The 13,439-nt window shown below is 38.5% G+C and overlaps 1 protein-coding gene across 2 annotated transcripts; it reads right to left on the minus strand.

The window, feature by feature from the left end:
* Nucleotides 1–300: 300 nt before the first annotated feature.
* Nucleotides 301–1,442, minus strand: LOC149990565 (L-lactate dehydrogenase A chain-like). 2 transcript variants are annotated; one of them, XM_090264285.1, is made up of 2 exons: nucleotides 708–1,442; nucleotides 301–438 (listed from the first exon to the last, which is right to left on the minus strand). In XM_090264285.1, exons 1-2 carry the CDS (start codon nucleotides 1,392–1,394, stop codon nucleotides 301–303), a joined length of 825 nt encoding a protein of 274 aa, XP_090120411.1. In that variant the 5' UTR covers nucleotides 1,395–1,442. The 2 variants fall into 2 exon arrangements, with proteins under 2 accessions (XP_090120411.1, XP_090120410.1); XM_090264284.1 differs by having other exon boundaries at nucleotides 346–1,436.
* Between the last annotated feature and the right edge of the window lie 11,997 nt (nucleotides 1,443–13,439).

Here is a 13,439-nt window from a genome sequence, read left to right on the forward strand (position 1 = left end):
ACAAGACATGCAATATTAGATTTATACATTGGATCCCAGGATGGGATTGACTGGATAGAAAAATCTGGACTAGGCACATTGGGTAAAGGAACCACAAGTTACATAGCACAGAGTGAATACGCACCCCGTTTGAAGGGCACCTGTAGTGTGTGCAACACTGGCAGTGGTGCCTTTGAGGAGGTGGAACTATTTCACACTAACCAGGTTAGGGCTACACAAGATAAGTACCTTCTACCATCAGGATACAGATGCAGGGGTTTATGGACCATTACCATTTCTATCTTTAGGAAATTGATGTTTTTAATCACAGATCAGATAAATGGGACAATATGCGCAATCACCAACTAAAATCCTGTTGTAGCCTAGACAGTGAGGTGTTATGACATTAGAAGACTTTAAAACTGCAGCTCCTTCTGGATCCCCCAAAGGGTATCTGCACTCTTCTTCAAACGGGCCTCTTCCTCAGGTGTCAGAGTCACCTTCACAACATCTGAGATTCCATTCTGCCCCAAGGTACAAGGAACACTAAGGAAGACGTCTTCTTTTATTCCATAGAGACCCTTGATCATTGTGGAAATTGGATGCACCCGCCTAAGATTCTTCATTATACTTTCTGCTAAATCTGCCACAGATAGTCTAATGGCCCAAGATGCGTAGCCTTTCAGTTTGATCACCTCATAAGCACTGTCAACCACCTGTTTGTGAACTTGTTTCCACTGTTCCTTATCTGCATCGGTGCCTAAATCAGGGTGCAAAGTCTTTAGGGCAACACCGGCAACATTCACTCCACTCCACACAGGCACACTAGAGTCTCCATGATCCCCAAGGACCCACCCGTGACAGCTTAATGGGTGAATTCCCAGCCTTTCCCCCATTAGGTAACGGAACAGGGCTGAATCCAGGTTGCAACCACTCCCATTAACATGGTTTTTGGGAAAGCCGCTTATCTTCCAAGCCATATAGGTCAAGACATCCACTGGATTGGAAACAATGAGCAATTTGCAGTTGGGACTGTATTTTACAACATTAGGAATGATGAATTTAAAGATGTTCACATTACGCTGGACCAAATTCAGACGGCTTTCTCCCTCTTGTTGACGTGCCCCAGCTGTGACAATAACCAGCTTGGAGTTTGCAGTTACAGTATAGTCTTTGCCAGAGACAATTTTTGGTGTTCCAAGGAAAAGGCTGCCATGTTGGAGATCCATCACCTCTTCCTTTAATTTGTCTTCCATGACATCAACAAGAGCGAGTTCATCTGCCAAGTCCTTCATTAAAATACTGATGGCACAGGCCATGCCAACAGCACCAACCCCAACAACTGTAATCTTATTCTGGGGGGTTTGTTCTTCCTTAAGAAGATTCACAATCAGCTGATCCTTGAGAGTTGCCATATTGGACTTAGAACCAAAAGGAATTGGGTGTGCACGGCGAGATGGCGTTGGTGGCGTGCAGGGATGGGTCCGGACTTGGCGGCAGCGGCGCGGGTACCAGAACAGTTACTTTCAAGTGTACCCTTCCTTTTTTCCATCCCCTCTTCTTCCCTTCCTTCCCCCTTCCTCCCTCCCTTACCCTGTTCCTCTCTTTCTTTCTTTCTTTCTTTCTTTCTTTCTTTCTTTCTTTCTTTCTTTCTTTCTTTCTTTCTTTCTTTCTTTCTTTCTTTCTTTCTCCTTCCTTCCTTCCTTCCTTCCTTCCTTCCTTCCTTCCTTCCTTCCTTCCTTCCTTCTTTCTTTCTTTCTTTCTTTCTTTCTTTCTTTCTTTCTTTCTTTCTTTCTTTCTTTCTTTCTTTCTTTCTTTCTTTCTTTCTTTCCTTTCTTGTCTCTTCCATGTATTCTTTCATGCTTGATTATAATCAAGGAGCTGCTTACTATATCTAGGAAATTACTTCTCAAAATTATTTATTCCATTTTGGCATTCAGTGCCACCTAGGACTCAAGGAAGAAACCACTGAGTAATTCTCATTCAATTTTCTTCCAGCCTAATTGCATTTCTCTTCAATTTACTTTTTACATATGTATGATGTTCAGATGATTTAACCCCTTCCTCATGAAATCTCCCTTAACAGGATAAAGGTAAAAGAATTTTCCAATCTTCTTTCTGTTCATTTACTTAACAAAATGTATTGATCATCTATTATATGCTGGTCACTGGGAATAGATCAGTAGACCACAGACAAGAAGGCACTGCCCTTGTGGCAAGACAGATGTTGAACAAATACTTATAAATACAATGAATATTATTACAAAGGAGCCATGTGAGTACAGTGGGAGAGGTATATAAAAGGAACATTTAGCCTAGAGAAGTTGTCATTTTTAGGTGAGAACTGAGCTGAAGGAAGAATGGTGTTTACAGAGGAAAGGCAGATGAGGGAGAAGCCCTGGGAGAGGGATTAACCTGTACAAATTTGCTGAGAAAATGGAGTGTGGGAAAGTGAAAGAATACCTCATTTTCTATAAAAAATCATTCCATTTTATTTCCTTCACAACACTCATTACATTGGAATTTATCTTGTCTATTTGTTTATGTTGTTTATTGATTGTAATATTTAGTTATAGTCTGTCAGTTTCCAGTGGCCTGTGCCCAGTATTAATTTCCTTGGGAACTGAGGCTTTACTCCACTCCTTCACCACTGTATTTTCTGAGCCTAAAATACATAATAGACAACATTTTTTAAATGAATCAACAAGTAAGCATGTAGTTCACAATAGATGTTTTTGATCTTATCCTAAGAACAACGAGGAGTTTTTGAAGAGTTTAAAAAAGAAATTGTTTAAATATGAATCCCTGAAGGTTTTTTTTTTTTTAAAGATATTTATGCTTGCTAGGTGCTGGAGACTGCATTTTCTTTATAGTGGATATACTTACTATTTTAAGATTTCAAACTCTTTCATCTTTATGAAACACAACTTGTTTTATTTCAAAATGACACACACAGATTATCTACTTATTTAGTTTAGAAACTGCTTCTAATATCTAAGCAGCTTTAAAAAAATCTTTTGAATAAGTATCACTAGCCCAAACCAATTTTATTGGAAAACAAAAGTCTCTCTCTACTTCCATTTTGCCTCAGTTTGCTCCTTTAGGAGTTCACAATAATAGTCAAGGTATGAATGAATCAAAAATGTTTTCTTCAGTTACCCAGAGGAAGGGGATAGAAGATTGGGAGGAGCCAAGTGAAAGGTAATCCATAATTCACTTACTCAGTTAAGTCATCCATTCAACAGCATGTATTGTGTGCCAGGCACTGTGCTAGGCCTTGGGGCTTTAGATATAAAAGATGTAGCTTCTGTCCTGAGGAAGTTCACAATCCAGAAAAAGAGAGGTATCCTGGGAGGATGTAATTTCATCTACAGTCATTTTGTAAACATGTGGAAGCTAAAGCTGAGGTGTTGGTTCCATTTTAGGGACCCAGACAACACTTTCAAGGAAGTTACCCTTGAGCTTGTATTTATAGAATGTCAGAGGTCCTAAAAATAAGTGAAAGATTAGGGAGTGAAGCACAGACAGCATAATAGTAAAGCCCTTTTATTCCTTACTGTCTTTGGGAGGTAGAAAAGATTACAATTGCTTTCATTCCTCACAGTCCAATACCATGTTTATATTTGCATTGTTATTGGAAACCTAGGTTCTCTAGAACTCAGTTTATCCCTTTGAAAAATATATATAGTGATGTCTGTTGTTCATCCGACAAATGCTTTGTATGTTAATTAACTGTTGTTCTTCTCCATTAAAGTATACTCTAAAAGTAAGAAGTATTATTGCAAATATTTAAATATAGTAGAAGTAATAAAACATGTACTGATGCCTGGTTAATTACATTAGTAGTATGGGAACTCAGTAGATTCACTGTCATGCCTTTTTTCCAGCTATTACAGCAACAGTGAAAGGTCTCTTTTTACATTCTATGCTTTCTGTGAATATAAAAGTAACCTGCCTAATGAAGCAATGTCAAGCACCTTATGTATCCAAACATGAAGGTTTTAGATACTCTGGTTAGAAAGCACAGGGCAGTGTTCTAATTCATGCCAAAACAATAGTGTAATCTTCCTATAACAATTTAAGTGCAAAATAGTAGGGAAAAGACAGAAACTTCAATTTAGAGAAGAAATACCTATCTTATCTCCAATTAGTAATCTATTTTAATAAAAAGATTATTTCTTATTAACTAATTATTTATTTAAAGATTTTATTTATTTATTTTTCAAGAGAGGGGAAGGGGGCGCATCCTCAACTGGGGACCTGGCCTGCAACCCAGGCATGTGCCCTGACTGGGAATCAAACTGGTGACCCTTTGGTTCGCAAGCCAGCACTCAATCCACTGAGCCACACGAGCCAGGGCTCATTTAATTATTTAAACTGTGAAAAATAAAATGTTTAAAGCAGACTAGATTGACTATGAACTGTTTCTGGCATCAAACAGCTTGATAACAAATATCTTTTTGGAGACAGGATGACTCTGTCCCTGCTTTTTATCTCCATCCTCCCCAGTCACCATAGAAGCCTCAAACTCATCTGGTCCCATACTCATCTAAACTTTCATCTCCATAAAAGTCAGCTATAGATCCACTTCCATCTCTACCTGCAATGTTTTGCACCTTTTCAACATGTTCTGAGCTCTTTGGGACTGTCCATTCAAAAATAAAAGACTCTTCTGCTTTCTCAGTCTCTTCACAGAAAGGTTTCTCCTTAGCACTTTGACTGAAAAGTGCCAATTTACAAAAGACCTCCATTCACCCCAAGACTCACTGAGAAAAAAATCAATCCCAAGTGCGGACATTTTTCTCTCCTTGAAAAAAATTCATATCTCAAACTCAGAAGGAGAGATGGAGGAGGGGGGGCTTAAATTAAGTACAGACTCCTAGGCCTCACCCTAGGGTTGTCATTCAGATGGTTTAAAGTAGAAGTTAGGAATCTTCATTTTAAATAAACTCTCTGGAAGGTTCAGATGCAGACTATCTGCAGAGAACTGTTCGAAAGATGGACTTTAAACAGTTAAAACAATAATAGTTACCCTTCATTGTTTCCTTATTATGTGCTGAGAACATTATTCACATTATCTCATTTAACTCTCATAAAAACCTTGAAAATGTCTTGAATCTTTTATAGTTGGGGAAAATGAAGCTCAAAGCAGCAAAACCAAAATATGCATGAGATCACACAACTAGTAATCAATGGAGTTAGGTTTGTACTCTCTGAGTGCATGCTGCTTCTAACAATGAAGATCTCTTAGCCACTAAACCAGAGCTTAAGTAAATAATACATTAAAATAAAATTTTCTTAAAGATGATTGAAAAAAATAGAAAACCAGGTTCTGCTGGAAATTTTATCCCATAAATGTTCTATATATCTTAAATACTAAAGATCTTGAATTGGCATGGTCTTTTCAAATAGGAATTCTCTCTCCCTCTCTTTTTCTACCCCGCCCCCCCCCCCCCAGTCACTGAAATCTGCTAAAGTCACTTATTTCTTTGTCTAGTTTTTTTTTTTTTTTTCTTTTTTGGCAGGACAAGAGCACTTGGAAATACATAGGAAAAAGATGCAATCTCTGACTTCGGGCAAGCCTGGGCAGTGCTCACCTGCTTCTAAGCACTCAAGATAATCCAGCTGCGAGAAAAATGCCTATGGACCTTCCATAACTCTATATTTCAAGGAGAAATAGAATGCTATTTTAAAATATGCCTTACTGCCCTAACTGGTATGGTTCAGTTGGTTTGCGTCATCCTACAAACTGAAAGGTCACCTGTTGGACTCTGGTCAGGGCACATGCCTGGGTTGCAGGTGGGAGTGTTCAGAAGGCAACCATCAATGTTTCTCTCCCTCTCTTTCTCCCTCCTTTTCCCTCTCTCTAAAAAAATGAATAAAGTTAAAAAAAAAATAACAATATGCCTTACTACCTACATAGAAAAATAGATAATAAGAGTAATACTTAGAGAGATCAAAGATGGCAGAGGAGTAAGTGGAAGCTACACTAACTTTCTCCTAGGACCAATCTGTAATTACAATTAATTTGTAGAGAAATCATCTGGAATAAACAACTTAACAATAGGTGGAGAGAAGCTTTTATAACCATGGACAGACAGAAGGAACCACTTCACCACAATGTGACTGGTACTAAATGTGGAGCAGATGCAAGAGGGCTGGCTGGGCTCCCACAGGTGGCAACTGAAGTGCTTGCTGGAGGTTCCCCTGAAGAAGTGTGAGGTCTAAACCTTAAGCTGGGTTCCCCAGTTTATAGCACCAGAGCCAGAAAGGAACTCAGATAACATCTAGCTGTGAAAAGTGGTGGGTTTCTGTCTGCCAGGGAGAGTTAGCTGGAGACACAGAGAGCCTCTTAAAGGGCCAATGCACAAAATTTCATTTGCAGCCACTTACTCTGGGCTCTGGTAAAGGTAGAGCAGAGTGGACTAGAGAGTCTTGAAGAGAGTCTGGGGATGGTGGTTTTGGGGCGAAAACTGAGGGAGCAGCCGTCAGGATCCCTGTGCGGAATCATTCTCCATACTGCAGGAGCCACCTTCCTAAGGCAGAGCACTCCCCTCCAAATGGCATTAGCCTGAGGGGAAGCAATAGCCCCACCCACAGGAATTACTCTGCCCCACTCTGTGCTTCTTACATTTGACTGCTGATTACAAATTGACTAGATTAAGAGTTGAAGGAAACAGCCACAGACTGTGGATTGCAGGTAGTCTCAAACAGGCTGCCTAGGGCCAGACTGGGACACCATCTGATATCACCAGGGGTGGATCCAAAAGATAAAACAGTGGTAAATACTAGCTTCTACTGAGATGAATTCCTCCATGGTGTTCTTCATGATTTGCATTATTTTCTCTGCTGCATAAGTTTTTAACACTCATTTCTTGTCCTTCGAATTTGCACTTATTGTGTCACTAGTTTTTATATTATACTTTATTTCAAATTTCATATTTTGCTCCTACTACCTCTTATTCCATTTTACCTTCTTCTTTCCTCTTCTTATTTTTGATTTAAATTTTATTTTCTCTCTTGCTACAACTTGATTCCATTCTTCACTCTTATTATTTCTCCTCCTTCCAGCCACTCAAAACTATTTTTGTCATTAGTCATCTCACATTCTTTTTCCCCATTCTTAAAATACCCTATTCTTTCTCCACCTTTATCAATATTTGCTCACTGATAGTGGATATGGTGGTTGTTGCATTTCTGCAATTTTATTTCTAGATCTTCATTATTTTTGTATTTCAAATCTCAAATTTTACCGTTCCCCTCTCCTGCTCCATTTTGCCTTCCTCTTGCCCTTTCTTTTTTATTTTTAATTTGAATTTTCTCTGTCTTAGCCTGTTTTCATTCCTCACTATTAGTATTCCTTCTCCCTCTACCCTCTCAAAATCACTTCTCTTTCCTCTAGACATCTCATAAGCTTTTCTTTATTTCTTTTTTCCCTCTTATTTCGATCCCACGTGTATTAATCTTTGCTCATTTGTTGTTGATACTGCTGTGGTGGATATTTTTGTGCAATTTGGTTCCTATTTTTTCTCTTTATCACTATATATTTTAAAATTTCTGCTTAAACTTACTACTATACACTTTCCTTCTCTTACTCCATTCTACTTTCTTCCCTTCCTTTTTTATTCATAATGTAAATTTTACTTTCTTTCTCTCTTTGCCTGTGTCTATTACCTACCCATTATTTCTCCTCTCTCTACCCTGTCAAAATAACTTTTCTTTCACTTAGTCATCTCATATTTATTTTTGTTCTTATAATTAACCTTAATCTCTTTACACCTTATTAATATTTACTCATTTGCTGTTGATAGTGTGATTGTGGAAGTTAGTTTTACATATCTGTTTCCTGGGCTGTTTGGTTTTCTTCTGGTGGGAAAAGTGGTGCTCAGTCAGCCACCCAGAGGGAAGGGCCCAGCAAAGAAAGATTCAACAACCACCAAAACCCAATCACAACCAGGGAGCCCACATAAATGGCATAAATGGCATCCCAAGAGCATCAAGTTCAGAAGTTCAAGGAGACTGAACCACTGAATCCCACAGGCCTCCTCCCACTGAAGTTCCCACCATGAACACAGGGACTCAAAGAAGATTAATATAAGAAGCAGAAACAAACAAGAAGAGTCACCTAAATGGGGGAACAAAAAACTAACCCCTAATTGAAAGGAAAGGAGGAATCCCCAGAAGAGTGCTAAATGGAATAGAAGTAAGCAAACTATCAGGCATTGAACTAAAAAATAATGGTTATAAGGATGCTCAATGACCTCAGTGATAACTACAAAGAACTCCAGGGATGTTATAAGGAACTTACTGTGAACTAACCAGCATGAAAAAAGACATAGAAACTATCAATAAGAGCCAGGAGGAAATAAAGAATACAATATCTAAAATGAAGAACACAGTAGAAGGAATTAAGAGCAGGCTAGATGAAGCACAGGATCAGATCAGCGAGCTGGAGGACAAGGAGTAAAAAAATTCCCAGACAGAGCAACAAAATGAAAAAAGACTCAAAAAGAATGAAGAGGGTTTAAGAGACTGCATGGCTACATTGCAGGGAGGCAAATCCAGTCTGCCATGTTAGTTCAGTCCGCACTACTGCAGGAAGGGGAAAAAGTGCCTGCCTCCCTTCTAATGTTTGTGGGCACAACCCCCAAAAGAAACCTGTTTAGATCAGATCTGACAAGTCCCAAATAATGCCACTGAGCACAGGTCTGTGGAAAGAAGGAAGAGCAGCTCACAGTGGGGATTTTCAAAGTGTGAGACCAGGACAAAGAGTTTAACCTCCTCCTGCAGGCTGGGCTGGCATCATCCCCAAAAGATGATCTGTCCTCCTGAGCCCAGGGTGGCTAAGCTTGCTCCTGCAAAGAGTATGGCTGGCTGTACCCAACCTGAATCTGCAGTGAGCCCCACTAGGAAAAACTAGAGTTGGAGACTCTGGCAGAGACTGGGAGATGTGACTTTGAGGCAGGGACTACTTCCCATACTTCCCATCATTAAGCGCCTGACTGCATAACCCCGAAGTAGGAGACCCACTATCCTTATCTCCGCTAACCTGGGCTCATCCTACAATCTCTCACTGAAAGGCCTTGGAAGAAGATTAGGCAACTTTAGGGGGAGGCAGAGTAGTGGAAAGCTGAAGACAGACCTCAGGGAGCCTCACTCCTTTTACAGACCTGCCCCAGCTCAAGCAAGAAGAGTCTGACACTTTTACACAGATTGGCCCCTCATATGCATATGTAGGTCCAGTAGAAACAGACACAGTGAACAGTGTGGTAGATCCAGACAGGTAACCCATGACTGGTTACACAAAACATGTGAGAGCAAACTGTACCTAAGCCCCACCCAAGTGGACCCAGAACCAACACAATTAGTGGTGGGCTTCAGACCACACCACAGCTAAACCCAACTAGCCACATAAGCAGCACAGCAAAGGAGGATTCTGGCAAGCACCAGACCCTTCTGGGAACAACCCCACCTTGAGAAGTAGCCCCTGTACAGCATCTCATACACAGTGATTGAGGTTTACCCATATAGTCTCCCAGGCTGAAGGGTTAACTCTACCCACAAAAAGGTCAGCAACATTAAAGAGTAACCTACAACAGGGGGTGCACATAACTTACAAGAAACATTCCTGGAGCACAGAGCACAGATGATCTGAGAGATTGTGCCACTGAGTCCAACAAGACATCTTTATCATGAAGCCATCCAAACAAGTTTTGGAATCATAGCAGATCTACCTAATACACATAGACCAAATGGAGAGGCAGTGAGAAATGTCCCAAATAAAAGAAGGAGAGAAATCCCCAGAAAAAGAATTAAAAGAAATAGATGAAATGGAAGCAAACAAAATATCAAATGTAGAGTTTAAAACAATGGTTATCAGGTTGCTCAAGGACCTTAGGGGAAGAATAAACAATCTCAGTGAGAACCTGAACAAAGAGATAGTAAGTATTTAAAAGAACATAAAAATCATGAAAAAGAACCAGTAAGAAATAAAGAATACATTATCTGAAATGAAGAATACACTAGAAGGAATAAAAAGCAGGTTAGATAAAGCAGAAGACCAAATCAGCACATTAGAAGACAAAATAACAGTAAGCACCCAAGGAGAGTATGAAAAAAAGAGACAAGATAAATAAGAAAAGTCTAAGGAACCTCTGAAGCAACATCAAGTGTAACAACATCTGCATCATAGGAGTACCAGAAGTAGAAGAGAGTGGGCCTGGGATAGAGAACTTATTTGAAGAAATAATGGCAGAAAACTTCCTTATCCTGGAGAAGGAAAAGTCACACAAGTTCAGGAAGCACAGAGATTCCCAATCAAGATGAACCCAAAGAGGCTGACACCAAGACCCATCATAATTAAAATGGAAAAGGTTAAAGACAAAGAGAGACTCTTAAAGAGAAAAAGAGAGAGAGAATTACCTGCAAGGGAGTTCCCATAAGGCTGTCAGCTAATTTTTCTACAGGAACACTTTAGGCCAGAAGGAACCGGCCAGAAATATTCAAAATGATGAAAAACAAGGACATACAACCAAGACTACTCCACCCAGCAAGACTATCATTGAAAATGGAAGGCAAAATAAAGAGCTTCTCAGACAAAAAAAAAAAAAAAAAAAGGCAAAAGGAGTTCAACCACCAAACCAGCATTGCAAGAAATGTTAAAGCACATGTTTTAAGAAGAAAAAGAAATATATATAGAGAGGAACATGGGTATAAAGGACAAAATGGCAGTAAATAAGTACCTATCAAAAATAACCTTAAATGTAAATGGATTAAATACTCCAATCAAAAGACATGGGGTAGTTGAATGGATAAAAACATATGATCCTTATATATGCTGTCTACAAGAGACCCACCTCAGAACAAAACATTCCCACAGGCTGAAAGTAAAAGTATGGAAGAAAATACTCCACGCAAATGGAAATGAAAAAAAAAAAAAAAAAAAGAAAAGCTGGGGTAGCAATACTTATATTATACAAAATAACTTTAAAACAAAGGCTATAGTAAGAAACAAAGAAGGACACTACATAACAATAAAGGGAACTATTAGGAAAACACTTGTACACATCTATTAAACATTAGCTATTTGAAGACTATTCATTATGTGATGCTGAGGAAGTACATTTTACCTAAGTGTGTCCCAATTTTCTTAAATGTAAAATAAGAAAAATGCCTCCCTTGTAGGGTTGTTGTGAGAAATGATTATTTACATAACATGCCTAGAACATAGACAACTAATAAGTGAGAGTTATTATCTTTGATCAGTGGAGAGTAGACAGACTAAGAAACATCATTTTATGTGGGGAAAATGTTTTGGGGAATTCATTCCTCTAATAAAGAACTTTCTAATCCATAAATCCTCTGCAATTCTATGAAAATTCTGAGTATTTTTTTTTTCCTGGGGTGAAGGCCAATTGATTTTATTAGACTGTTAAATTGACTGACAGCTGTAAGAGGAGAGGGGTGAAGAGGGGACTAGATGAAAGAAGGTGAAGGGATTAGTCAAAGAACATATATGCATGATCCATGGACATGGACAATGGTGTGGGGATTGCCTGAGGGAGTGGGAGTGACAGGGTGGAGGGGGGCAAAGGGGAAAATTCAGACAACTGTAATAGCATAAACAGTAAAATATTAAAAAAGAAAAAATCCTTGGAAGTGAAAAATAGTTTAATAACTGTAACTCCAAATACTTCAGATAGAATACTGTATTAAAACAGTGCCATATCACTCCTCCCCCAAATTAATACCATTGAAAGTTCAACTCCAAGACAGACAAAAAAATTCCTTCTGACAAAGGACCTGCCATCTTCCTCCTAAGATCTGGTACTATCTCCACTTTGGCCAAGGAAGAAAAAAAAAAGGGGGGGGGGTCTAAAATCATTAGGAAAAGAATGGGACCACTTTTCCACTCCAACTCTGCCATTAGTTTAGTCCAAGAAGAATATTTCTTTAAGGCTGTGTTGACCAGAATACACCTCTGAATCCTACACAGAGTGAAGAAAAAAATATTTGTAATCTCTATCACACAAGGAACTCGTAGAAATTTGGAGAAATAAAGCTTCAGAGTATTAGAGGGTCCAATCTTGGGGGCTTTAAATGCTCTGTCCCCCATTCTCTTTGTCTGTGAAAGTAAAAATCTCTTTTTACATTTTAAAATAATGGCCCAAAATCTTGCTTTGAGGGTCTCATGGCCCTTGGTGAAGAGAAAAAGAAAACATGTGCATTTTAATAAGGACTGTATGATTGTCTTTTGGTGTTAAAATTGTCTTCTGTGATTTGATAATAAATAGTTTTTATTTATTTTATTTTTATAGTATGCCAGTATTTATTTCGAATTTTTAAACAACACAAAGCTGCTACACTATATATTATTTGTAGCAGATGTACAGTGAAAGTATGAAAATATAAACCACACTTAAAAAAAGCCTCACCCAAAATTGTTTATTGATTTGAGAGAGAAGCGACGAGGAGGGAGAGAGAGGGAAAGAGAGAGAGAGAGAATGATGTGAGAAAGAAATAGATCCATTGCCTCCTGTAGGTGTCCTGACCAGGGATTGAATCTGCAACCTAGTGTGTGCCCTGACTAGGGATGGAACCTGCAACCTAGGTATATGCCCTGATTGGGAATCTAAATCCACAACCTTTTGCCGTACGGGAGGATGCTCCTACCAACCAAGCCACACGGCTAGGGATGGACCACACTTTTAATTATTGTAGCTTCACAGTATAATTTAATAGCTGGCAGATCAACTTCTTCCTCTTATGTTCCCCATCGTTTCTATTCATTGTTATGCCTTTATTTCTCTAGTGAATTTAAAATCAATATGTTTATGGACATGGACAATAGTGTGATTGCAGGGGGGAGGAGGGTATAAGGGGCATAAATGATAATGGAAAAAATACAATAAAAATATTCCATTGTATATAAATAAATAAAATCAGTATGTAAAGTTTCAGAAAACATCTGGAGGGACTTAATTGGAATGCATTTTATTTGTTGATTAATTTGGAGAATATCCTTATCTGTACAATATTGTGCCATCTCATCCAGAAGTGTGGTGCCGTTCTTCACTTATTCAGGTCTGTTTAGGTCTCCATTAACATTTGGTTGCTTTTTCATCAAACAGGTCTTTTACAGGTGTATATTTATTCATATATATATAAATATAAAATATTACCTGTTTTTATTATCTTTTCTAAATTAATATTGCTAAAAAAAGTAAAACTATATTTCACATTGGTGACCAGATCACTTACTAAACTTTCTACTAATTGTCACAGGTTTTCCACACAATTTTCTTGAAACTTTCAGATTTATAATTATGTGATTTATAAATGAGAACAGTATCACCTCTTTTCTATCATCTGTCTATCTATCTATCTATCTATCTATCTATCTATCTATCTACCTATATATGTATCTATATATCTATCAATCACCTATCTCTATCTATACT

The sequence above is a fragment of the Furipterus horrens genome, unplaced genomic scaffold, assembly GCF_987537825.1.
Source record: "Furipterus horrens unplaced genomic scaffold, mFurHor1.1.pri manual_scaffold_17, whole genome shotgun sequence".
Lineage (NCBI taxonomy): Eukaryota > Metazoa > Chordata > Mammalia > Chiroptera > Furipteridae > Furipterus > Furipterus horrens.